Source organism: Micropterus dolomieu, linkage group LG17 (genome assembly GCF_021292245.1).
Source record: "Micropterus dolomieu isolate WLL.071019.BEF.003 ecotype Adirondacks linkage group LG17, ASM2129224v1, whole genome shotgun sequence".
Taxonomy (NCBI): Eukaryota; Metazoa; Chordata; class Actinopteri; order Centrarchiformes; family Centrarchidae; genus Micropterus; species Micropterus dolomieu.
Window position 1 is genome coordinate 33173375 of NC_060166.1, and position 27620 is coordinate 33200994.

General features: G+C 41.4%; 1 protein-coding gene across 1 annotated transcript; it reads right to left on the reverse strand.

Annotated features, from left to right (window-relative positions):
* Nucleotides 1-27620, reverse strand: LOC123985522 (tyrosine-protein kinase receptor UFO). The gene is made up of 20 exons (XM_046073097.1): nt 26941-27620; nt 23645-23855; nt 23086-23186; nt 22797-22979; nt 19374-19454; nt 19119-19234; nt 16751-16946; nt 12235-12374; nt 11980-12124; nt 11564-11581; nt 10810-10939; nt 10465-10556; nt 8305-8400; nt 7817-7894; nt 7231-7323; nt 6686-6807; nt 5984-6093; nt 5377-5536; nt 3435-3571; nt 1-3059 (listed from the first exon to the last, which is right to left on the reverse strand). Exons 1-20 carry the CDS (start codon nt 27101-27103, stop codon nt 2600-2602), a joined length of 2832 nt encoding a protein of 943 aa, XP_045929053.1. The 5' UTR covers nt 27104-27620; the 3' UTR covers nt 1-2599.

Consider the following 27620-nt stretch of genomic DNA (forward strand, 5'->3'; position numbering starts at 1 on the left):
AAGAGTGATCATTCATGAACACATTTATTTATTATACAAAATACTGTAGATACTGTAAAAAAATGTTTACAAGTCATGACAGTGATAATATAAAGGCAATTATAGTTTAGTCTTCTCCCACTTCAATACACCAGGATACTCACAATCCACATACACATCAAAATACAGGCTCACTGAAGGCACTGAAGATCAAGTAGTGAAATTCTGAAATTTAAGGCTGAACTGACTAAAGTCATGAAGAATGAGATTCCCTTTTTTGCTGGAATCCACTTGGAAGATAGTGTGTTTTTTTCCCCCTCTTTTTGTCAAAGCCCAAAATATTCCAAACCCACTGGTTGGTATAATACAGAATGTGTATCTGTATTGAAATTGGTATGTAAAAGTATGTACAGACCAAATTAGAACAGTGCCTCAGTCTCAGCACCATGCTCTGTAGTTCACAAACAATGTAGGACTACCACTCACAGAGTATACAGTACCAAACGTATTAAAGAAATGCATTCTTTATCTTAACAAGGAATTTCATTAACACACCAGGTATAACATATCCTTGTATCCTGTTTCATATGTAAGTACCTTTGATGTATACAACTGAGAGACACAGTGTCTCATTTAAACAAACATTCTCCCAAAATGTGTGTTGGAATATGGTCCATATATATATATATATATATATAAAAATAAGTGCATGCATGATGCAAAGTTGCAGCTGGTGGAAGCAGAGGCTTGGATGACCACACTTCCATTTGGTTTTCAGCTGCTGCTTTCTGTCTTCTCTTCTTCGACGCTACCGGTAACAGACTATTTACAGTGCTAAACCTCGAAACAAAAATATCCCAGAATAAGCGAGTGGCAGGATGATGTCAGATGACATGTTTCCCACTCTCCCAGTCTTTGCTCATTTACGGAAAACACTCATGGAGTTTAACGCCCTACCATGCTTTTTACAGGCTTTGTTCTCTGCCTTTATGAATAATGCAAGTTGTTACATGTGAAGTGATTTCATGAGAGGCAACTACAGGATTACTGAATGTCCAGAAAGTAATTAAAACACAAAATGAAAAAGCATGAAAGATATACAAATTATAAACAAACATACATAGATATAAAACATTAGTGCAAAGTTGTAGAAATACAAAAATCAGCATTAAACAAATCCAAAATGTGTAATAACACTGTGCTTGAGCCAAAAGCAAAGGTGAGGAGCTTAGCCAACCATTTGCCTTGGATAACTCCATCATGTCCGTACCTATACTCAGTCCATCCATCTGCCTCTGATTATTTGTACCCTCTTGATTTGACCGGTACCTAAGTCCCTGTTGAACAGTCTCAGGTTCCTGAGTTGTGACAAAGATGTGTAGACTTGTTGAATCAGGACTTGCACAGGTGTCGCACCTGTCAGTGAGGAAAGAGTTACCTTGTGTCAACTGTAAATGGCTCACGGTGCTTAATGCACAGCAGTACAACCCCTATAGAGGATGCAGGGGTTGTTAGAACGCTACATTTGGCTATCATACAAACTGCTGTAGGTTCTGATTAAGATGGAGGTTCCTCACTCATACAGCTTTATGCAAAGGTCTCTAAAGCCTGCAGTGGAATATTATTTTCTTTGCAAATTTTGGTTATCTCTCTTAATTTTTCAGTTTTAAAATTCATATTTCATTCTGTTGTTATTGGGTAAAAGTCTTCTAACTTCAGGTATGGTGAACTTTAGTTGGAGGATTACATGATTTTCTGTGGGGAGAGAAAATTCTACCATACTTGAAGTTATGACACCTGTCAAAAACCACAGCTCAAAATAGGAAATTTATGGTACTCAAGCAAAAGAAAATGCTCAACAAAAACAATGTTGGTGATTTTAGCCCAAAACTCTTCTCACTGTCCCTCATAAATCTGCATCAATATAACCTTAAAGCAGCCAGTTATCTTCACCTGATCATATGTTACACTGATACTTCTTTCCCACAAATCCTCAAGTTATTTTTGCGCTGAGTTACACAGGAGCAGGGATCAGATGGGTGAGGTTTCTCCATTAGAGGAACAGTCTCCTCAGCTGGTGTGAGTCCTCCATGTTAGCGCTTACTCATTGGAAAGTTTAAGCACCTGAGTTTGTTTGGTTATAGATTCAGTCTGGCAGTGTCTAGGCTGGTTTCACAGAGACATTTGATTTAGCTTAATCATGTGAGGGAGATCACTCTGTTGTATACAGGTAGTTGGTATTTTATTGCTATAGCAACTGGGAATTCCTTTCTCTGATTGTGCTGCAGTGTATGTGGACAACATGTGCTCTAAACCTGTTCACCCACTGTCTATCGTTGGTGTGTTCCACCTGCTACACTAATCACACATGAACTTTTACACTCACTTGGAAATGTGGTCATTTAAAAAAAAGGGAGGGTTGACAATGGAAATAATCCCAATCCTTCGATTCCTTGGAATGTCTTCGAGTGTGTGTGTGTGTGTTTTTTTGTGCAAAATTTGTATATAGGGACACATTAGGTTTTTTGTGGTCAGTTGCAAGAGGCTGGATCTCATTCTTGGACTAGGGTGAAAGGATGGCACACTTTGGTAGTCTTGTCATTTTTTAAGAGTGAAACCATCACTGCCAGGGCATTTTCCTGGACTGTTCCCTGTCCTCCAGCAGTTCAACAGTCGGGGTGGGAGCTGGGGTGGGGTTGGGAGTCGAGTGGCACGATGGCTGTAGAGGCAGTGTGGCTGTGGAGGACGACACTGGCATATCCAGGCTCTCCAGCGAGTCAGAGAGGGCTCGGTTGGTCTCGTGTTGGGGACAGAGGACATAGCGGTTAGGTTGGTGGACTTCCACTGTGGTCACAGAGTCCAGGCCCTTCAGGCAGAGAGGGGACGGCAACCCAATGGGGTCACGGCCACCTACAGCTCCAAGCTCCATGGAGGATTCATCCATATTGACGTACAAGATCTCGTCAGGATCCTGAGAATCTGGCAGATCTTCAAGGGCCTTTTCCAGCTCACAGCGCAGGGACTCGAATGATGGGCGATCCTTTGGGCTCAGTAGCCAGCATGAGAACATCAAGGCATAGCTGGAGACGATGAAGAAAAGTTAATTGTATACTCCATTATACAGGTTCTATAGTTGCCTTATAACTTCCTAGAAATTAACATATTTCGTGTGTAATTTCTTAGGACATTTTCTGGACTGGAGAATAAATGTAGTGCAATTGGCACACTTCCTATTAATTAACTGCAATTCATTTCAAGCTTAGCCAATAAAGTTTTTTTCCTCAAAAAATAAATTTACTTGAATACACAATAGACTAGAACTGTTTTAGCCTCAATAGCCTTGTGGGGAAAAAAGGTACTTCTAATCTAATCAGGGGGCAAAAGATTTCCAAGGTACTTTATCATCAGCTGAGTGTTTTTTGTGAGGAATGTGCAGTGAAGGAGTCAACACTCACATGCAGTCCAGACAGTCTGGAGGTTGTTTGAGACGATTTCCTTGTCTCAAGTAATCGTAAATCTCACTGTTTTCTACCCCAGGGTATGGAGTCTGGCCCCGTGTGGCAATCTCCCACATGGTGACTCCAAATGACCACTAAGAGTGAGACAGAGAGGGAAGAAAGGAGTAGGAAATAGTAAAGACAGAGAGAAATGGGAAGGGATAAGGAGTTTTGAATTCATTCAGGTTATACACACACACACACACACACACACACACACACTACTCAAACATGAAACTGCACTGGTCAAACATTAGCTAAAGAAATAACACAGCCATGTTTGTCTGGACATTCTACTTTATGCACAACCTACAAAGGAATGTACATCCTTTTTTACACTTTCACATGTGCATGGAAACCAAACATTCAGTGAGGGAAAAAAATTTTGTACGTTTGCCCACTGACAAAGAAATAATCTGTCTATAATTTTAATGGTAGGTTTATTTGAACAGTGAAAGACAGAATAACAACAAAAGAAATCAGAAAAATGCATATCAAAATGATTAATGAGCGAAATAAGTATTTGACCCCTCTGCAAAACATGACTTAGTACTTGGTGGAAAAAACATTGTTGGAAATCACAGAGGTCAGACGTTTTTTGTAGTTGGCCACCAGGTTAGCACACATCTCAAGAGGGATGTTATCCCACTCCTCTTTGCAGATCTTCTCCAAATCATTAAGGTTTTGAGGCTGACGTTTGGCAACTCGAACCTTCAGCTTCCTCCACAAATTTTCTATGGGATTAAGGTCTGGCTAGGCCACTCCAGGACCTTAATGTGCTTCTTTCTGAGCCATTCTGTTGTTGCCTTGGCCGTGTGTTTTGGGTCATTTTCATGCTGGAATACCCATCCACGACCCATTTTCAATGCCCTGGCTGAGGGAAGGAGGTTCTCACCCAAGATTTGATGGTACATGGCTCCGTCCATTGTCCCTTTGATGCGGTGAAGTTGTCCTGTCCCCTAAGCAGACAAACACCCCCACACCACAATGTTTCCACCTCCATGTTTGACGGTGGGGATGGTGTTTTTGGGGTCATAGGCAGCATTCCTCCTTCTCCAAACACGGTGAGTTGAGTTGATGCCAAAGAGCTCGATTTTAGCCCCAGACCGAGGGAGATTGACAGTTCTTTTGTGTTTCTTCCATTTGCGAATAATTGCACCAACTGTTGTCACCTTCTCACCAAGCTGCTTGGCGATGGTCTTGCAGCGCATTCCAGTCTTGTGTAGGTCTACAATCTTGTCCCTAACATCCTTGGACAGCTCTTTGGTCTTGGCCATGGTGGAGAGTTTGGAATCTGATTGATTGATTGCTTCTGTGGACAAGTGTCTTTTATAGAGGTAACAAACATGATTAGGAGTACTCCCTTTAAGAGCGTGCTACTAATCTCAGCTCACTGCCTGTATAAAAGACACGTGGGGGGGCAGAAATCTTTCTGATTACAAATACTTATTCACTTATTAAAATGCAAATCAATTTATAACATACTCCTGCTGCATTTACTTCTCCACTGTTCATCAATATCCTCAATAGTTTCCAAACACTCCAAAATACAGCTGAAATACATTGCTTTTATTGGGTGCTGTCCCTCTCCTTAAAGCTCCAAAACCATGACTTAAAGTAGTGTATTTTGAGATATATTGGTGAAATGAGGATTGATTAAAGAGGTTTTGATTGTTTCTTCTGGGAAATTTATCGCCACTAAAATAATCTATTGTAACTTTTAGAAACACATTTCAAGTCCTTCCAAGTTTTTTGATACTCAAAAGGCAGATTAGGGGAAAAGTACGACTTTAACCTCGAGCGTAATTTAACAGATTCCTGATCCACAATGGGATTATTACAAGCACACACACACACACACACACACACATTGACACAAAAACATAGTAGTTGAACTAACCACATCACTCTTGGTGGTGTAGACACGATCAGCCAAGCTTTCAATAGCGATCCATTTGACAGGCATCTTTGAGATCCGCCCCTGCCTGTAGTAGTCTCCATTGTAGATCTTCTTGGAGAGGCCAAAGTCAGCCACACATACATTCATGTTTTCATTCAGCCTGAGGCAGAGGAAACAGTGTTACAGTGCTGTATTTTTAGAAAACGGGCATTCAGGCAGTGCTGAAAAATGCTAAGTATTAACAGTACTTTTGATACCTTATACTTCTACTCTATTTCAGATTTTGAACTTTCTTATTCCACTACATTTACGTGAAAACTATAGTTAGCAGTATTTTATGAGTATCATCTCATAAAATATGATGCAAGTTATATTATTATGAATTTAGTTAAATGCCCATTTAAGAGTGGCATGCCTTTCCTGTATCATATGTTTTGGGCTTCCCCTCTCAAAAATGTTGCTTTACGAACATCCTCTTGGTCTACTTTCAGTTATTTTTAAGATCTTCTCCAACCCTTGCATGCAGGACAAAAATGGAAAGAGAAAGAACAAGTGATAACACATAAAGGAACCGAGAGTAAAAAGTGGAAGCAGAGATTGTGCTTACATGCAGTTGCGAGCGGCAAGGTCTCTGTGGATGAAGTTCTTGCTGCTGAGGTACTCCATTCCTCGGGCAATATCAGTCATAAACTTTACCAGCATTTGAGAGGGGAGGTACTGCAGGACAGTACAAAGAGGTTTTAGTCACACATCCACCACAGCTGCCATTTCTTTTCTGCACAGTAGAGGGCACTAGGGCCCATCTCTTTGAGGACTTGTGATCAGCCTGAACTGATCCCTGCTTCAAATACTAACAGCCTTCCCCCTGTGGGAAGGATAGGCTTCAACACCACTATGTTTTTGAATGTTTGCTGAACTCATGAATGTTTCAACATTCTGTAAGAATCTTGTTTTGATTAGGCTTGTGTTTCTTAACCCAGCTCTTCAGGGACTTACTGCGTATGGCACTTCTCAATTCCAAAAAAACATCTCATCCATTAAAAAGTAAAACTGCAGATAGCAACGGCAGACACATATCTTGTGTTATAATGATCTCAGAGTGTACGTGCTGCCAAAAAGCGGTGGATGGGGACTCTCTGTAACAAATACATTACGTCTATGTTGACCTTTGGATCCCATTTTGCCGGCAGAAATTCATGTGAACTTCTAAACTACGAACCCATTAAGCTATGTGTGTGTATGCTTGTGACTGCCTGTCTGTGCACGTTTGTGTTGCTGACTGTGCTTTATTATTTGTAATCGGACTAACCACAGGACAATCTCCCAGCCTCGAGTATAGCAGATAGCTGTGCAGGTCTCCATGTTTCATATAGGGCAGGATGACCACAGGGGAGGGGTAACCTTCACTCTCCACAGTCTGCAGACACACACCTGTGAAAACACCACAGCTAAGTATTATACACAAAGACTACATGTTCTATACATATAGAAATTAACACAATTTTACTCACAATCTCAAAACAGCTGTCTTGAGCAGTACTCATTTACTATTAGTTATGCAGATAGCTATTGTTTCATATGTCCAGATTTTGAGATATTCATCTTGAAGATTTCTGTCTCTAACCCATGGACCTCTAGTCTTTCCCTGTTACTCTTGAGAATCTACAGAAAATGCTGTAAATTTGAATTCCTTTGGTGGAAAGCAGTTTCAATCACAACAATTCATAGTGAGGTTTGTGGAGTGTCCTAATGAACTTCAACAGTATTTTTATAAAGACACATTGCTGTTCTGTAATTTTTGTCATTTTCATTAGGTGACCCTTGACATGCCGAGCAGTATGAATTCTGACTCACCTAGAAGCCTCATGACATTGGGATGGTCAAACTCTTTCATGCAGGCAGCCTCACGCAGAAAATCTTCCATCTCTGAGCGGGTACAGATGGCAACTGGAGAGGAGATGGTGCAGAGGTTAGCCCATGTTGTTTTGTATAGCTCATGGCACATGCTGCCAGGCTGAGAGGTTGCCAAGGTAAGAAATAAACTTTTACCTCAGAGGGTGTTTTGGCTCCCAAATGTATTAAACCAAAGATTAATACATGTTAGCAGTTTTTACCACTAAGGTTGTTTTAACACAGCTTAAAACTGGCAGAAAGCTCAAATAAGAGGATGGTACTGTTTTCAGTCCCTAAAAATGCATCCCCCCGCCCAACTTTGGAGTTTTTACACAATTGTCTTTACTTTGGCACCACGGTTTATGTGGGGTCAACTTTTTTCTTCTGCCAATATTTTCTACAAGCTGCGTCTGTTTTCTGATCAAAAACTGAAATTGTTGCCCCCATGTTAATTTCTGACCCGGAGGGCTGTCTATCAAATGGCCTGTGTTCCCAAGATGAAGGGATTCATTGTGGTGATTGCTGAGTACTTTTACTGTCTACTCACTCTTCATAGTCTTGACAGCAACTTTGAGAGCAGACTCCTCCTGAGTCAGCAGCCCTTCCATCACAGAGCCAAACTCCCCTGAAGAAAGAAATTAAATCACAATCAGATCTCTGTTTAGATGTAATTTTAGATGCATCAGCATTAAATATCCTATTAAACAGTGAAGAATGGTTAGTCTCCTGACTTTACAGAGTACAGGGTTTTGAGGTTATTGCATTGTAAACTGTAACTCTAAACCTGGGGTCAAAACATGTTAGTGTCAGACGGAAATAACTGGAGAAAAGTGGAAAGCAAGCATTGGTGCTATGGCAGATAAGTCCTCACTATGCACTATGTAGCAACCCTGATATAAAAGTGTTTACAAATGCATTTCTAACCCTGCTGTTTGTCAGGCACTCTCTGTTCTGAGACTGTACATAGTAACTCCACAGTGTCCCAGAAATTAGACTGACACATATCTAAAAAACAAAAACAAAACAGAGCTGTACCTTCTCCCAGGGTCTTTCCCAGGGTTAGTTTATGTCTATCCACCATCACATCTTGGAGCTTTTCCTTCAGCTCGTCGCTAATGCCCAGGCTGTTCACTAAGGAAGAAAAATAAGGAATTTTAATAGTGTTTGGGGCCCAAGCCCTTTAATGAATAACACAGAAGAGAGAGAAAAACAGCCACATTGTAAAACCACAATGCACAACACTAAGCCAAAAACATAGTGTTAATAAACACTGCCAGTTTAAAAACAATTGGTAAAACCCACCAAAATAAAATGTTAATTGAATCTTTTTAGTTTTCATCTTGTTATTGCAAATAAAGGTAACACTATGTTATTTGAATTTGTACTAATGTAATAAATAATTCTGTGTGTATTGTTCCAAAAATACTTAAAACTATTATTCTACTATTATACTACTATTCTAAGTGTCATTTAATCTTATAAAATATTAAAATTTAACAAATTTTTTTTTACAAAAATGTAATTGAACCTGAACAAAAACTACTAAACTCAGAAAACTAAATCTTACATGCAGCTGAAAATAGAGTCATAAACTATACAAAAATAAAAACTAATTCAGAATCCAAAACTACAATGGAGTCCACTGTGCAGAGATATCAGACATAGAGTCTCTCCCTCCTCTCAGATAATTTTTCAGGTGTCAGACTGTGATCATGCAAGTGACCAGGTGGGGAGGTCAGAGGATTTAAGCTGGTTTAAATATCCCTGACTCCCTTCAGCCACCTGGCTGTCATCGAGCTGTATGGTGGCGAGCAGACAGTGCTACAGACATTAGGGCTGTTTTCACATCTGGGCCAAGATATGACAAGCCAATGACATGCTCAGAGATCCCCCTCCAGCTGCTGCTACACTATCAATCTGCCACGCGTTGGACAACAATGTGCTCAGTCCACAGGCATGTTCCAACACATACTGGTGTGACCTATTAGCCGATGCATGCAATAACAGGAGCCCAAGAGTTCGACTTTGTCCTGAGAATTGGCCAAAATTACTGGTCAACATCAGCAGCACGAATCCTGCCCAAATCCCCCAAATCTAACCCCTTTCTTTATTCCCAGTGCACTCTCCCCTATTCACTCAGAGTACACATTATCGCCACATCTCTTTCTCTTGGCTAGTCTCATTTTACTCACTGAATATATTTGTTTTCTTTTTTTTCCTCTACAGTTTTTCGATTCCCCTTCCTCTTTGTGCCTGTGGTAAGCTGAGACTTTTTTTTTGTATGAGGTTGACACAAATATTGTGCCAGAGACAATGTCAGGGCTTGAATGTTTGCCAGCTGTGTGAATTTTGAGTCCATATTCTGTGTTTTACAGGTGTTTATATGTCTGAGGACTCACAGGGACTGCTGGCTGGTGATAGTACACAAACCACTGCTTTTTATTCAACCAGCACAAGGTTGTTGCTCTACTTGGATGAGACTTGAAACTCCCACTTTACTCCCCAACGGTGAAATTACTCCAGATAGAGCAGTCAAGCAACACCTCATCTGTTGTTACAGGTTGCTTAAATTAGAAATCTCATTTACAGGAGGGGTACGTCAAGTCGCTCTCTCCCTGAAGTAATTGTATCCCCTTTCCCACATCTTCAACCTCTCCAATGTATTATTATCTTGATTTCACCTTCTCTCTCACCTCCTTCTTCTGCTCTGTCAGTAAAATGCAAAATGAAATCAGTCAAAGTCAATAATTCTGCCATTCACACCTGACTGTACATGGCATAACTTCATGAATAGATTTGTTGCACAATAAATGTTATTATTAATTCATTATATAAATTAAGTGGCACAGTGTTGTTGTGGAGTATGTCAGCTAATTGAACACTCCAAGGCTGTTTTCACAACTGTTTGTGTTCTTGCCTTTGATCAACCAAACAAGCTATTCTTGTCTTGAAATGTGGAGATTAGAACAGTCATTTTGTATCATCACAGCCAAAGATTTCCTTCAGTTGAACTGTTGGATCCAGGCCCAGGGCACGAGAGGATTATGCCACTTTTTTGTTTAGCTATCTTTCCTGGGGACAGAGACAGGTTTGGGCATGCTTAGAGACTTTTCTCTTACTGCTGTAGGGACTGTAAGGTGCAATATCAAGTGTCATCTTTCTGAGTAACATGCAGGGGCAGAGAGGGAAACTCACATGTTGCCTCTGTAGTCCTGCGGCTGTATGTGCGGCGAGCGCGGTACCTGACAACCAGCTCTCCGCTCTCCATCATCGGTTCAAATGCCTCTCTGTGAATGCATTCACAACACCATTAGAGGTAATTCTGCAGATGTGTAAACATAGCTGAAGCATGGCATTGCTCCAAGAATGACTGTTTTCGGTTTTCAAAACAGATATCTTCTATGTACAAATGTTTGAGTATGGATGCAGAAGTGAGGCAACTAGGTCAAAGAACTGAAAAAAAGACAAGAAGCTTTTTGGTTTGGCACAGCTATTGAGTTCCTCCCTTCTACCCATGAGGAGCACTAACAGCCTACGCACCCAAAGCGAGTCTCCTTGCGCCGCAGCTTGGCCACGTAAACAGCCATGAGCACAGCTATGGACACAGCGCCGGCAATGGCCATCACCACATACCACCAGTGCCAGGAAAAGGCTTCGGGTGATGATGAACCTGAGAGGAGAGGTGTCGACAGACATGAGGGTTAAGTCAGGTGGGACTATTAAGGTGAAGTAAATCTGAGCTAAATCTGAACATTTCTCTCTAAAAATATGCTCCTTTTTTGTTATTCTGAAAACAAACTACTTTGAGTTCTTGCTGTCCAAACATTCTCCCAGCCTCCCCTGCAACTGCTGTTCACACACAACATCCACCCACTGTTTTCAACTTTCCTCCCATTTACACTAATCCTCCCCCAACTTTCCCTGCCTCTTTTTATCTGCCATTCTTGTTGTTTGAATTGTCTGTCTGGCTCTATTAGACTAAGCAAACAGAGATGCTGCACTGTTCCTGTCTGTTATAAATATTTATGATGCGTCTTCTCATTCACCCCACACCCCTCTTCCCCTTTTCTGTCTCTCTGAGACCCTGTCTTCTCTTTTTTCTCTTCCTTCCTTATTTCTGAGATTCATGGGAAGGGACTTTCATGCTAATGGAGGAACCCACTGGCTGAGAATAAGAAACTGAGAGAACACAATGAGCCCTCTACCACTGTCACCGTGTCATTAAATACCATTTTGAGAGGTCATAGAAGAGCATGTTTGTAAGTGTATATGTCCAAAGCTGGTCATTACACACCTCTAATTTCCTCCATTTCTGTGAGAGTAAAAAAAAAAAAAAGAGCTCATGTCAATATTTTGTATTTAAGGAGAAAAACAACATTTTTTGTTTGGTAAAACCTAAAATGATCAGAATCAGCTTTATTGCCAAGTAGGTTTATGCATTCAAAGAATTTGTTTTGGTGCTTGATTAAGATAGAGGAAGTATTGCAACATGTTAATCCATGTAGAAGTTACATAAAATCTTCTTTTAAAAATGTATTAAGATCATTATAAAATACTACTGAAGTTATGAGCTAAAATCAAACTATTGCTTACGAAATGATGCAGCTTCAGATAAAAAAAGGAATCTTAAATAATCTATACCAGCGATCATTCATGTAACACAATATGTTATAATTTTCTTTGGTCGTTTTGACACTTCATGTGACTCACCAGGAGCAATAAGTGTCAGAGTCTGTGTGGGGGTCCAGGGTCCTTGCCCTCCACCTGTATAGGCACACACTCGAAAAGACACATTGGACAGGGGTACAGACAGATTGATTGACAGCTCAGTGTCCAATCCAGTATCGACAACAAGCTGTCAACAAAGAAAAGAGTGGGACAATCAGTGCCAAACAGAGTGAATATTTTCTTTCCATCACATGTTTTTGTTGTGTTTTGTTGTGAATGTATGTTTCCCACACTGACCTGCTGTGTGGCAGGTGTGCTGTACTCCACCATGTAGCCCTGCAGTTCTCCATTCAGCTTTCCTGGAGGCCCCTCCCACGTCATCAGCACCTCGGTCCCATTTAGCACTGCGGTCACGTTAACAGGTGGGTGTTCTGGCACTGAAAGACAAAACACAACAGAACTTGAAGGCATTCCACTTCTCACACAGTTACATCGAGTTTTACTTGTAGAATTGTTGTAAGGTTAGGTAAGCATGTAGCTCAGGGTGTGGCAGTGTACGTGCCAAAAGACTTTGGGTATGAGTGAGGAGTCGGCAGTGCTGTGACTGTGGCCGCGGTGGACAGGGGCCAGCGGGCTTGGGTTTAGCCAGGCGTGTGTTGTTTTGACAGCCTGGAGCCTCTAGGGTGTGGATAACTACAACAGCTGGAAGGAGAAGATGTCAGAGAATGTGGGGAAGTCAGCTTTATTAGGACAAAAAAGGCACAGACAGGGGCGGTTAGCTGAGTTAAGAAGCCTGTGTGCTCTTTCTGTCTCAGCACGGCTGGCCGAACCCTGGTGGACACATGCTGAGGACTGTATCTCCCTCCTTCATGCTGTCCCCCCTCTTCTGTCCGTCCCTGTTTATTCTCTCGCCTGCCCTTTTCTTTTCTGGCTCTCAAAGAGCAAAAAAAGGCTGCTGGCAGCAGAAATACCCAGTGGAGAAACAACCTGAAGCACATGCTAGAAATAGTATGAGGAATTTGTGTGTGTGTGTGTATGTGTGTGTGTGATTGATGCCTTGTATAGAACAGAAATCCAAGAACCTTTTCACCTTTTCGTAAGAAGACGACGCTGCTTATTTCCTTTGTAACGGTTTCAGTTAACGCTCTCTTTGTCTTTGCTTCTCACTCTCTCTGCAGGCTTACTAAGTCACACAAACTAACTGGACACAAACACACACACACACACACACACACACACACACACACACACACACACACACACACATTCACCAAGTGAGTGTGGCTTTGGGAAACATGGCCCAGCCTATGCATGATGTTATCAGGAAGCGTTTGGACTGTGATTGTTTCCACATGTGGTCCCTGTTCTGCCTGCCAGCGGCAGCAAAAACAACCTCCAAGTCAGGTTTGTTCCAGCAGCTCGTCTCCACCTATGATCCGTCATCTGTCTGTCTCTATCTCTCTCTGCTTCCTTCTCCATCTTTAACTTGCCAATACCACTCCTTTTCTCTCTTTGTCCTCTCCTCTTCATGTCTTTCTCTCTCCCTGCCTTCCATCCAACATGATTCCATCTTTTTTCTTGCCATGTTTTCTTCTCCCTCACTGCCCTCTCTGTGGTAATGCCTCTCTCTTTTTTTGTCATGGAGCTATGAGTTCAAGAAAACAGAGATGTTAATTGTTGACGTAAAACTCATTGAAGGAGAAAAAAACCTTTTTCCCTTGAGAACACTTTAGTTTCAAGCTATAGGTAGTTTAGGTAGTTTAACTACCTATAACTACAGAGGAAGAAAATGCCTCATGTTGTTCCTTTGTCCTTTGGCACATTCAAGCAGCCCTGTTTTGGCAAGAGGCTGAGAAACAAACACTTTTGAGCCACAATTAGTTCACAACAGCAGAGGTTAACATCTGTATCCATGGCAGGCTACTGTTTCACATCCTGTTGCGTACTGCTATTGAAGAAGCAGTGTCGGAAAACCATGCTTGACATCATTCAAACACTGGCAGCGCTCCCCTTCAAGGCAACAGTATTCCTCTGTTCTGTATGCTTCATCTCCTCCTCTCAGTCTGGTTAGTCTCTACGTGGGTCAACACATGGATGGAAAGGGGTCATCCTTAAGCCAAAAATGTACTCATAACCCTGGGATCTGGAGTCTGTTCTCCATAGATGAAAACACAGCACTACACAGGAAACGTGTTTCCCAGATCAGTCAGCGCACAAATGTTAGTGTCATCAAAAATGTCAACTTTTAAGGATATTGCAATTTTTATGGTGGAACAGACTGTTGTCTGTCTTTAGTAAGTGGAGTCCTTTAATGCTTTTTTTACTGGCAGTAGTATTTAACAGGATTAAATGTGACGTGTATGTGTGTTGTACCTCGTCATCATGACTAACTCCCATAGGACGGTAAGTTTGGCTTCATTTTGGGGGTACAGAGACATATGATATGATGTAACAAAAAAGTAGAGGGAGTGCACAATGATACTTTTGTGTTGCCACACCCGGTCTTAGTTCATTCATTCATGTTTGTTTTTTGGAAAGATGCATTTCTGGAGGTATTTTTGGAAGTGAAAGGAAAATGCATGTAAAACATAATCTCTTTGCAGCTTTAGGATTCGGCGGGTGACAGGGGACGTCTCGCTTCCTCTCCCATTGACCAGACCCCCCCCATCTGTCCTCTCATCCTCCGGGGAAAATAGTGGGCTTTGGGAAAATAGCAAATTGAGTGTTTTCTCAAAGCGCCCCCCTTCCCTTGTTTCCCTGCACTTCTATCCATTCCTTGACTACTCCCACCAATAACCCTTTTTTTCTTATTTTCCCACAGTGGCTAGTTGTGTGCTCTGGAAAGAGAAATCACAGGTCATCTGAGGTCCAGAGAAGGGGGAGAATTTACAGATGAAGGAGTGAAGTTAAAAGGCTGGATTCAGAAAAAAAACTTGTTCAACTTGATTGATGCAGGAAATAAATTCCTCAGTGGCTGTTTGTAGTATTTGAGGTAGGAAAAGACTGCAACAAAATGAGAGCAAATTAGCCAAGTCTAACTTGGGAATTGAGGATGGATATGAGAACAAAAAAGAGTTGGCAGGAGAAGAGTCTGTAATGAAGTGAAAAACATAAGAATTAAGGAGGAGACAGAGGAGCAGCAAACGGGGATGTCGGTGCCAGGATGACACATGTAAGAGATAGTGCAGCACATATCTGTTCAATTTATTAATTATAAACAAATGGAGCAGAAAGAAACTCAAGAAAGAAGATTTCAGGCTCAACAATAGAGCCTGATGGAAATTCTGTCATAGTCTTCACCACTGAATCTAAAGAGAAAGATATGGAAAATATCTATCTCTCCCCTTCATTCTCTCACTCCCATTGACCTTCAATGCCCCCTGAAATATTGTGGACCACCAGCTAAATCTTATCCTCTGGGTTTTTTTCATTCTCTCACTCATCTGGACAAGTGCAGAGAGATCTATCAGAGCACAAATGAAACAAAATTGTCCAAAGGAAATTATATCATTTGGCAACTCAGAGGATTTTTCCACTGAAACAAAACAAAGATGACTATAATTTTGCTATAATAAAGAACTGAAACTTAAAATCCGGACAGTAGCCAGCTTATCTCAAAACCACTTTCTCCATTACAGTAACCTTTCAAGGAGTGCTACTTCTCCCTTTTTCAATTTATGAGAAATGCTGGGTTGAAGTATTTTCAGATTATAAGCAGCTTCCATTATGGAAAGCCCCCATCATCTCTCCTGTGGCATATCACCCCTCTTAGTATACACTGTTTCCATTCCAATTCATCCAGGGATAGAGACAGCATGAGCTGGCATGGAAAATCCCACCTCACTTTAAACTCAAACACACAGCAGCCTAGCATTACAGTTTGGACAGAGCGTTGCGATCCTAACTGAAGCCTTTCAGGAGAATTTAACGTCCCCCCTCCCTCCCTCTCCGTTTCCACCAATGCTGTCCCTTCAATACCAGTCAGCCTTCTACCTCAAGAGTTTACATTTGAAACTGGGTTTGCAGAGGTAAAGTAACTTGTGTCTGGTATTCTTCATAAACACAGACACAGACTGCGCCCCCAGAAGTTAAAGGGGCACAGGAAGGAACATTATTACTGTGCACAGTGCTCTGTAATTTGATTCTCTGAATCCTTGTTGTCATACATTATGTTCCCAATAAGTCTTGACACACTTTGAATCAAACTGAAAAGCAGGGGCCACTTTTAGGAGCCTAGATTATAAGAGCTTGCATTCTAGGCAAGATAGAAAACAATCAGACAAACAGACAGCCCAAGGCAGAAGAGATCATTGGATCATAACTACGATATAAGATTAAAATGCCAAATACTCAGCCATTAACCACTGCCTGAGCAAAAAATAAAACTGTTTATATCAGATCTGTAGACCTAAGACTCAAGTTACTTGTGTCACAATTTTAACCTAGCAAAATCCTGGAACAATGAGTAAAAACTCAAGAAAGCAACAGACAGGCCTTGCAAAGTCATAATCTTTAATATTTAGATTAGATTTATCTTAATATTATTTATGTGCAAATGTGCAATACAAACGTATTTCTTCATAGTTCAATAAAATGATCTTTGGTACAGACAAAAACACCCTAAAAAGTGTCTCAATCGATCTATCTGCACCTGTCCTGCACTTGTTACAGTACACAACAGGAATGGGAGGAGACTTGGACTTTAATCAGTAGCCAGCCAGCCTTGACCTTGGCACACTTCAGAGGAGGTGATCCCATGCGCACACACATCCAGGATGAAAAAAAACCCCATCTCTTCACTTGGATGACTTACCTCCTTCTTTGGTGCGTATCTCTACCCAGGGCGACCAGTCAGATGTGCCCTGGCTGCTGTGACAGGCCACCCTGAAAGCATAGAGGCTGTGGGGCTCCAGGTTCCCGATGATGTGCGTGGCTGGTGGGATGTTCACGTTCTGGTTGTGGATCATCTTATCTGGGCCTCCTGTGAAGGACTCTCCTGAATGCCTGGCCTAGAACATTCAGATAACAAATTTAAAATTATTATAGCTTCTACCAGCCTTTACACTTGATTTCAGATGTGTGACAAGATTTGGTGGGTAATCTGTATTGCTTTATGACGCAAACAGGAAGAGGACGCTGTTCTTTCAGTGCCAATGGATCTAAAGCCAAAGTTTTTGGCAATGGCATACAATAGATGAGTTAATGAAAGCATCTCTTTCAACATGTTCATAATTTAAAGTGAAGCCAAAGAAAAAGCTTAAATTATAGTAACAAAAACAAGTGCAGAGCAACAGCAGAGAGCGATTAGAATTAAGGTTGTTTCTCAATATGCGTTCTTCCGTACTTACACTTGCTGTTTTGAGCGCATAAGATTGTTGACACTGACAATTATGGCAAAATGCAGTGCGCTACCCTGTTGAAATTCCTGCACTACGCAAGTCAGTACATAGTGTTCCCAGTGTACTATGTGAAAGTGTACTAATGGAAGTATCCGAATTGAGACACAGCAGTATTTTTTGCGTAAGAAAGCAACTGGATTATTATGGGAAATGTAGTCTTAATTAACACTAATCTAGGAAAGTTTGTCTTTTACTATTTAACTAAACTTGTGGATTGGATTTGGTCTGCTGGAAGAGAAATAATAATAAATGACACAGTTTTTAAATGATTAAAATTGATTTATGTTCATACAATGATATTTCAGTATGCTCATGTCAAGACTAGAAACAAACTTCCTGTTTCTGCAATCAAAGATATTTTCTAATATTATTTTTCCCTGTAGGTACAATAACTGACAGTATTGGGTATGAGGTTTTGTGGGAGAGATGTCTGGGGTGCTGGGGGGTGGTCATTAATTGTAAATTGCCAAAAACAGTGTAAAACCTGCATTGCAGTTTTGAACGTAAACAAATCTCAGTAAGGTGCACTGAAAGCAGAACCCATCAACAAAAAAATCAGAAACCTGCTGTCTCTGCAAACTCTCTGTGGTAAACAAATTTAAAGAGGAACACAGGGCAGGAAAAATGCTTCATTTCAGCAATCTTAAAACCACATTAAAGTTACTGGTCTGGACCATTGCTGCATTGCTCATTATCAAGCGGCTCCTGCAGGCTTCAGGCTGCACTTCACAGGGCAGGCTTTACAGTAAGAGCTGAGAACTTAATAATGACCAAATGAGCAGCCACACCAACATATTAGGTGTGTGTAAACAGCAGATGCTGTTAGCTAGGTTGGGGATGGCATGAATTAGCTAGTGTGATTCAATGGAATATTAAGCTGTATGAATGAGGAATACATGAATGTGTGTGAGTGTGTGATAGAGAGAGAGAATGAGTCATTCCTGACTCGATGAATCACCATCCAGCCTGTACACAACCGTGTTTAATCTAATTGTACACCTCAGCCCTGAGTCACACTTCAGCATGCATTCCCCATCTGTGTCTCAGACCCACAATACCTGCTGTCACTGCCTTTTCCTGTTTTCTGTAACTGACTTTCTCTCTTTCTTTCTTTTATTCATTCATTCTTTCTTTCTTTTCTGTCTTTCTTTTTTATGCTTCCTTTGTGGAGCACAGGAATATTTTTCTGCTTTTTACACTGAAGCCTCTTTCATGTTTCTCTTCGCCACACAATGGACCGTTAAATTCAGATTTTTGCCTCATTCTGCTGAAGCCGGCCCCTCGCCTTGTTCCCCTGTGAGGGTGAAGGGGTGAGGGAGGGCTGAGGGGAGGGGGCAAGAATAGCAAGAGGTATGAGGGGCAGCTTTATTAGAACCAGACGTTTTGGGGTGGTTCTGCTCCGTTTTCCAGGAGAAAATGCTCCTCCTCCCAGCCATGAGCTGTAATAGCCACAGAGCAGGATAGTGGCAGAGAGTCACTGACAGAGAGAGAGAGGGAGTGGTGCTACATAAGATTAGTCCAGGAGGCCACTTTCCCAGAGTGAAACCTGATCTAGTGGTACTAGTATAAAGCAGGGAGGGGTAGAGGATGAGTTAAGAGACGAAAAGAAAAGTAAGCTCTCTTTTCTTTAAAATTAGGCTTACATGAGGTAAGGCCCTGGTCCCACAAATAGGGGGAGGGTGATGTATTTGTTTTACATGCAGGTCAAACAGTTGTGGAGGCTTTTCCAAGCTAGTTTTCCCAGCTAGTTGTGGTATTCACATTTATCTCCTGTTGTCTCACCTGAACAGTGCAGCGGATTATTGGGTAGTCCCCTCCAAAACCAGCCTGCCATGATAAGCGGAGACTGGTCTGGTTGAACTCCACAGCTCTCAGATTCTGAGGTTGGGATGGGAGAACTAAAGAAAGAGAGAAAGACCCAAAAATAAATAGAGATATAACAACAACAAACTATGTAATTAACAATTTTAACTGGAAAATTTTATCCAGAATGAATGAAGAGGGCTGATGTTTATGCTTCCACAGTGTGACACCTACCAGTGATGGTACCAGATCCAGAGGTGGCCACACCTTTGTCGTTATGGGCCTCGCAAGAAAAGGTGCTTGTCCTGTTCAAACCTGGGCAGAAAAATTAAATAACATGCACATCTGAAGTGGGAACATCCAGGGTCTTTTGAAACCTTGCTCAGCATGCTGAGTTGCACATAATGCTGACATGAGAAACACTGTGACAGTTCAAACTAAAGTGAGAATAGTATGAGGGTAATAGTTTCCATAAGGCAGTGTGATCTCTCAGTCAACAGTATTGTGATTAGTATGGGGGTTAGCATGTGCTTGTTGATGTGAGAGTACCATTTTGAGATAATAAACATAATTTTGCCAAGTAATTACTGTAGGTCTACTGTAGCACAGACTCTTGTCTGGCAGGAATGATGCAAACTTGCCTTGGACCAATCTGTGTCAAGAATCTTTCTGCCACATTTCATCAAAAACAGACTAGCAGTCACAGGCTTTTAAAGGTAAAGAATTTGTCCAGTAAAGTCTCTGCAACCCCTCCATCCAACACCACCTTATTCTGTTAAATATGGTATCAGTGTGTCTTATCATGCTCTATTTTAAACCTTTCACATTTGATTACAGTGCTCCTGTCTCCTGAGCTGGGTACAAACATGCTTTCAACACAGTAAGATTTAATCAATCTTTATAAAATAAACTTATTCTTAAGAATCTCTAACCTACATAGTTTAAGACTGCCTAATTGTGGTTTATCATGTCTGCAACCTGATAGTGAAAAAGAAATTGAAGTTGAATTTTTTTTGCAGAGAAGGCTTTTCGAACAAAGCGCATGACCGAGTTGAGGTCCAGGTGTAAAAGGCTGAGCTGCTGCCTTCAAGAGGCTGGGGCTCCTCTGAAGGGGCCAAAACACTGTGACACACATTGACATTCAACAGAGAATGAGTCCTCTCACAAAGTGACTCATAGCATGCTCACACACTCAAATCATTCCACAACACAAGACAGGCTTACACACACACACTGAAACATGTGACTTTCAAGTTTTATCACTGTTATCTAACACCCTAACATTGTCAATAAGCCACAAACTGAGACTCAGAATCACGCAATGTGTTGCTCCGCGCCGACGGCACCAAGCCTCCATTGTGTTGTGGCCGGAAAAAGAACAGGGGGTACGATCCTCGCTGGGTGAAGCAAAGGGTTGTGAGAGAGGAAAAGGAGGGAGGGAGGAGTGAGGGATGACCACTGGCTGTGTGTGTGAATGAACTGCTCATCAGGCTGTCTCGAAATTGCGCCACTCACCCTTCTGTCTCTTTCCTTCCCTATCAGCAAACCGCAAAACAACAATCCCCGGCCAGCTGAGAATGTCATAATCGGTCACTCGGAAGAACTCTTGAGCTCATGAGACAGTATTGACCAACAGTGTTAATGTCAGCTGGGAATAATAGCCCTGGTGCTTCTTTCCTTGGCTGACATGTACAGTGCATTGCTGTGCTTTTCATAGATTTGTACAGAATATTGGATTTAAGGCTATTAATACTTTCATTATTGATTATTCTAATTATTTTTTGATTCATTTAAGAAACTGTACAATGTTACAAAGTAGTGAAATATACCCATCACCATACCCAGATTGTTAGTTTTATCAGACCAGCAATCTAAAATGCAAAGATTTAAAATTAAGTAAGTAAGTAAATCTGAAAACAGTGAATGTTTCTGCATTTTTACTAGATAAAAGATTTAGACATTTGAGCTCTTATTGGATTTTAAATGAAACAATGCCAATGAGGAAGTGCTGACTTTCATATTTAGAGAATTTGAATCAACATTTCGTGAACAGTACTGAAACTGTAGCTTTTTTTTTATATACATACAGCATTTCAAGTATCTGCTGATGTCTACTTTACATCAGACAGTCATTGACTTTAAAGGATAATAATAAGACTTAAGGACATAATAAGACTTAACTTAAGTTGTGTTAACTTACTAAAACTGGTGGAGAATGCATAAAAAGAGCCATCAGATGTGAATGGAAACTACCTGAAACTTGAACTTGATGTGTTGCCCTTGATTCCTTAATGGCTAGAATGAACTTCATACCATTTCTCTTTACGGGCATATTAAATTTTGTTTATTTTTTTATTCTGTTTGTCTTGGTTTGAACTTGTGGTCTGTCAGAGCAGCTGTCCATTCCAGAGACGTGAATGTAGCTTACCGTCAAAGGGATCCTGGTCAGCACCAGCCAGCCTACTCTGATGAGTCAAGTCAGTTTCTTAAACTGGCCGCTATTGCCTGCTCCTCCCTCCTTCCATCTGACTCAGCCTGCTCTGCCTGTCGCCTACTGGACTTAACACAGGCCAGCTATCTGGCAGGCAGCTGTGGTTTGCATTCAAGCAGCAACAGAACCCTTTCTCTCCCTCTTTCTTTTATCTCAGTATGCGCTCTGCCCATCTATTTTCCTTCCACTAATAGGTCCTCTTGTGCCTGCTGCTCTGCCTTTACCCATCAACCACACAACCACAAGGCATGTCCCGAATGTATCCACTGGCGCTGTGCCAGCCAGCTCTCTCTGGGGAGGGTGGTTATTTGGTGGTTTTGTTTAAGCCATGGAGGGGGGGATTTAGAACGCTTTGAAACTACAGAAGACACTTGTAATGTAGCTTTTGAAGGAATACATCAGTTTAAATATATTACATTAAAATCAGTGCTTTTTAAATCGTCATTTAAAAACTTGGGGCTTTTTTTGCTGACAGTGACTTCTTTTTGACTGATGTAGTGCTGAAATGAGTAGCTGATGAATCAATAAAGCAGAAATCAATAATTTCAATGATTGATTAATTGTTTAACTCTTATCATGCAAAAATGCCATTTTCTGGTTCTAGCTTTTCAAATGTGAGGATTTGCTGTTTCAAAAGCTAATGTGGTTCCCAACCCAATGATGTATAACAAGATTTTATTGACAAATCATCTAATTTTAGAAAAGATTTGTACACTTTAAAACATTTACGCATTATAACAGACTTGACGCTACTTCTCTCTCTGCTGTGAATCTGCATCACCCTTTATTATCAATTGATGGTTTTAAAATGCCTTGTTTTAGGCCATGCTGCAACCCCCTCAGCATCCCTGCTCTCCATGCTAATACACCTTGAGTGAAATACGTAATTATTTTAAAAGTGGGTGAATTATTCAATTCTTGCATGTTAATCTGGGACCTTTCGAAGGCACGAACACCGCTAACAATTTGAAAATGTCACCTTATGCTCTGTCAACATGGAATGGGCATTTTTTAGTACTATTTTACTGATTACTAAACATTGGGCTGTATCAGTGCAATGTGAGAGCCCTTGAGGAGTTGATGTAGGATGTATATTTTAATGGGTCTGACTAAGCTGTCTACACGGGGCCTTGACTGCATAGATAATAGAGAGTGAAAGATGATACCTGCGAGGTTGAGTGTGGAGGGTGACAGGGCCACCGGGTCTGTCAGCAAATTGAGAGGAGCACCATCCTGAAGCCAGATGACACTGACTGGCTCTGGAGGTCCGTGGGCCACACATCTCAGGCTCAGGGATACGTTGGCCACTACAGACATGTGCTGAGGCTCCATAGAGAAATGAGGAAGGCCTGAGACAAAATTAGCTGAATCAGGGTCTCGACTTGCTTAACGATCCAAATTAATCTGCAGCACTCAGAGTAGTAGCTATCGTCAGGAAGCTAAAGATGAACTCACCCTCCAGCTGAATGCTCCCCTCCTCAGAAAAGGTCTGGTGGCTTTCTGATAGAACAGCACATCGATAGGAGCCCATGTCAGGAAGCTGGACCTTCTCAATACTGTTATGTGTATAAACGGGTATTATTTGACAGGTTTCATAAAGATCAAGCAGTGGCAAACCAAAGTGATTAAGCAAGTAGATGGAGGCAAAAAGATGCACAAACCCTGATTATTTTCCTTCTAAATTTTGCCATCCAATCATACCAGGATAAAATACATTGAGCTACAGCGAGGCACATGGGATTTTGCTTGCGTTATATAATTTCTTTCAGACTTAATTTTGAAGTGATTAATAGTGGCTGGAAGTCAACATGATGATGTAATCCAGCAACTTTACTGGTTAAGCTAGGTGAAAGGATAAAGGTGGAGGAACAGGAAATAAATAAGAAGAATAGAAAATCACAATCAGATCCATGACTGACATTTTTAGGCCAGGTGTGGCTGCTTTTCAACAGACAAACCTTTATCAATAAATTCCAAGCAGCTAGAAAGTGTCACAGAGAAAAATGCTGCCTACCTGAGTGTGCTCATGATTGTCCAACTGTTGCTGCCAGTGTGAACTTGGAACTGGTTGGTATCTGCATATTGAAGTGGCACATCGTCCCTCAGCCAAAGCACATCAGGGGGGTCCTCTTCCTCTCCCCCTGTACCCTTTAGGGTGCAGTGCATTGTAACAGGTTTGCCCAGTGAAGAGATGACAGTAGTGGGACTCCGCTCAAACTCCATATCTTTGATTAAGAGAGGGAAGAAGCGGGATTAGGGGTTTGTTTTCTTGTTGGCTATTAATTAAACCTTACATACAGTACACCTTTATAACATGATAAATGTTTTCACAGCCAAAAAACCAAAACCTTATTTTACAACAATGGGGAAACTATTTGATAAATTACTAATCTAACTTTTATTATGATTCATTACTAATTAACTAATGATTATCTTAATTATTAACCCCTATATTGATAGTTTTACCATTACCCAATAATCATGTATCTATCAAAAGTAGTAGTAGTAACTGAAATATATTCAATTTCTAGTTATAGAAAAAAAGAAACTGCCTCACCACTAAAATCTTAATTTGTGCTTGTTCTGAGAAATGTTAATGTATCCTGGAAAGTCTTGATTTTGAGATATGATAACAGAAGGTGAACCCAGAGTCCAGTTATCTTGTGTCCTCTAGTGACAGAGGGGCTGACCTGAGAAGGACAGAGCTGATAGTGGGACAAAGGCTACTTGTTAGAGGACTGCTGCTCTCGCTGGTCCCTCAGTGTCAGAGCACAGAGAGCTTCACACAAACACTAAACATTTTCAGAGTTTCTCACAGACACCAATAAAAGGCCTGCAGGTCGTCTGCCAAGATGTCTGTGAATCTGTTCAACATCCCAAAAAACTTAAATGTAATCTCATTGTAAGGCATTCAGCAGAAATGAGTGGTATTCCTGATAATGCTGAGGGCAAGGCATGCATGCTGTTTCAAAGATAAAAGAATGGTCATAGCCTTGAACTCTAAATTTTAAAAGGACACATACATGTGATGGAAATGGATCTCTCCTACAGGAATCCATTTCTTTCTTCTACAGCATAAAATGCTTAGCATCCACAGAGCAGAACAAAGCATCGCACACCTTGTCTTGATAGAATAGACAACAATATAAGAATGTGCAGACTTGGCTTGTGTTCTTGAATTTTAACACAAGAATAAATCACACATGTTTTGGTGATACCTGTAAAGATTTTCTCAAGCTTGTCAACCCGCCCTCCTAGTCAGTTTCATGGCCAACCTTCAACCTCTTACCCCTTCCCTGGGACCCCAGAGGACTCCACTGCAACCCATCTCACACAAACACACATAAACACACATAATTCCGCTTCTGAAAACAGACCTGCAATGTAAAAAGTACACTTTGGCAGCACTTATTTTACTCATAAGTAGAACATGCTCTTGATTCTGTAAATGTGTAATCCACACACACACACACACAACCTAGCATTCAAAAAGCTTGTTCTGGGAGTGTGCAATAAATGAAGGGGCCCACTGAGTCTCTGCTTCACCGCTTCTCTGTCTCTGTGTGCTTTTTGGCGTTAAAAGTCATTACTCCCTTTATTTTTAAGCTTGGCTGAGCCTTTTCAAGAATCTGCGTGGCCATGACTTTGTTTTTTTCCAGTGCCATATTGAACAAAAACAACCATGCTTTCTTCCTCTTTCTTAAGAGCTGCATTCATATAATAATAAGCTTGTAAACCTTTTATGAGAATGTCGAGGTAGACAGAGAGAGCAGGCCATACTGTGTGTGTGTGTGTGTGTGTGTGTGTGTGGCCTGTCTCCAATGATTCATTTGTGCTTAACTACTCCATCTTCTCCCTTTTGTCCCCTGAATTCCCTCGATGCCCCACACTTTTTTTCACGATCTCTCTCTTTTCACCCCATCTCTACTCCTACTCTCTCTCTCTGCTCAGATGCTAAATGTCAGTGGACACGGACATACCAAAAATACCCGACACAGTCTGAGCATTTATCCTCCTCTCACTCCCTCCTTTATGTTTCTGGCTATTTAATGCTACATAACTCAGCCCCTCCATTCACTGCTGCGCCTTTGCCCTTTTCTCATTTAGCCTCCTTTTCATGCCATTCTTTGGATTCATCGCTACACATTTTGCCACCTCCCCTCCGAACTCTTTCTCCTCCACTCTTGCCCCCTTACCCCATCCATCATTTCACTGCTTGAGTCTGAGTCAGACCGGTTCTGACTCACAAACCAAAGCATTCGCCCCCTCCTCATCCCTCACTCCACCACAGCCATCCCTACATCCAAATAGGAACTGAGACATCAGGAAAAATTCTCTTTGAAACCATCAGTCTAAGCTTATAAATCACAGCGGTGTCTAGTAATCTCTGTGCATCCTGGTCATTCATCTGCTGAGGGCAGAGATACAGCTCCCAGAGAGACAGCGTGGGCATGACAGGTGGAGGCCCCCTTAGGGACTCCTTGTTATCATCCACTGGTTACAGTATACCAGATGACTGTTTGATGTTAAAGCAGATAAGGATTTCTGAATGATGGTTGGCAGGGTTCCTTCACTTGTGGTCCTGATGTAAAATGACCTGATATGTACACAATTTTCTAAAAGGGTCTGGTTTCCACCCTTCAATTGAGCAAAACAGCAGATTTGTCACTCTGTTGCTCTGCTATGCTTGTAAAGTGACTTTCTATCATGTTATGATTCTCTCACTTCCAAGCAGGATTTATTTTTATCCCTTTCCCTGCATGGACTACATCTCTCAAAATTCCTCAGTATACCAGTATACCAAAATGCCAGGAATGGTGGGAATCCTGGTCTGGATACCTGGTTTGGATGAGTTCCCAAGAAGAATAAAGATTTTGCAGAAGGGTTTATGTTGGACCTGACCTCAAAAACATTTTAATACCAGTCAAGAAAAACAGCTCTGCATAACAAACCCTCCTCCCTCACCTTTTACCTGCTGTCAATAAATCATCAGCAAAATATAAGTCACTTTCAGAAGTAAAATCTTCAGTCTGACTGAACCAGTCCAACTTATGTTTCATTTGTTTTTTTTGATCACCTTGTTTTAAAAGGCTTTTTTATGAGTGTAATGAATTCCTTCATGTTGGCCAGATGTTGAACACACTTACAGCTGTGGTTGCACTCGCCACCCCAAAGCAAATTGATTTAATAAGTCAGAAGGCTGACTGGGTTAATTGCTCGTTACGATGTTATTCCTCGCACTGAAGTTGACAAACAACCGTCAGCTAGTATACAAGCTGCTGCAGCTGCTCAGAGGAAATTAAACCTTACCTGTCAGTGTGCCGGCGCTTACTGGCCTCCGAGTAGAAAAAATGACGGTGAGGATCAACAAAGACCACATAGACGGGCTCATGTTTTTTCTTGAGAGGAGATCACCCCTGAAAGTGTGCTTTATGAGAAGAGCAGTCATCTTGGAAACATCGCCGAACTCCATCACCGCATCTCAGTAGCTCAAAGATCCAAAGTTGTGCGCTGAAAAAAGTTTCGTTGTGAATCTGGTAATTGCTGAAAATGTGTTTTATCCACAAAGCGGATCCCGTCGTTTCAGTTCCCTTTTTAAGGAGACAGAGTGTGTAAAAATTCAGCGTTAAACAAAGTATTGCTTTCCCCCTAATGCTGTCGTTTTGGTTGATCCCAATACTGCACCAAACTTTTAGGCTACCCAAAAAGCGCACTGCAAAAGGCACTCCAAACTTTATGGCCGCTGATTAAGCTTTTGATGAAGTTGTCCAACGCCAATCTATTTCTAGCAACCGAGGGAGTATTTTGAAACCAATGTTTCTTGCAGTCTGTCGTCCAACTTCTCTCTCCTGCCCACCGGTTCCCTCAGACTCTCTCAGACATTCCCCTCTTTCTCTTCCCTCTCTCCCCCTTCAAACAGGATTCAAATTCCTCAACTCAAGTTCTTTCCACCCTCCTCCTGAGTCTCCCTCCTTTTCTCAGAGGATGTG

Bases quoted from the DNA above. Each gene is read 5' to 3' on its own strand.
- LOC123985522 (XM_046073097.1), bottom strand. From the start codon at position 27,103: ATGGAGTTCGGCGATGTTTCCAAGATGACTGCTCTTCTCATAAAGCAC. The intron at 12,125-12,234 runs GTCAGTGTGGGA...CTTTGTTGACAG, and splicing joins GCACACCTGCCACACAGCAG to CTTGTTGTCGATACTGGATT. The intron at 6,808-7,230 runs GTGAGTCAGAAT...GTGTTTTCACAG, and splicing joins CAATGTCATGAGGCTTCTAG to GTGTGTGTCTGCAGACTGTG.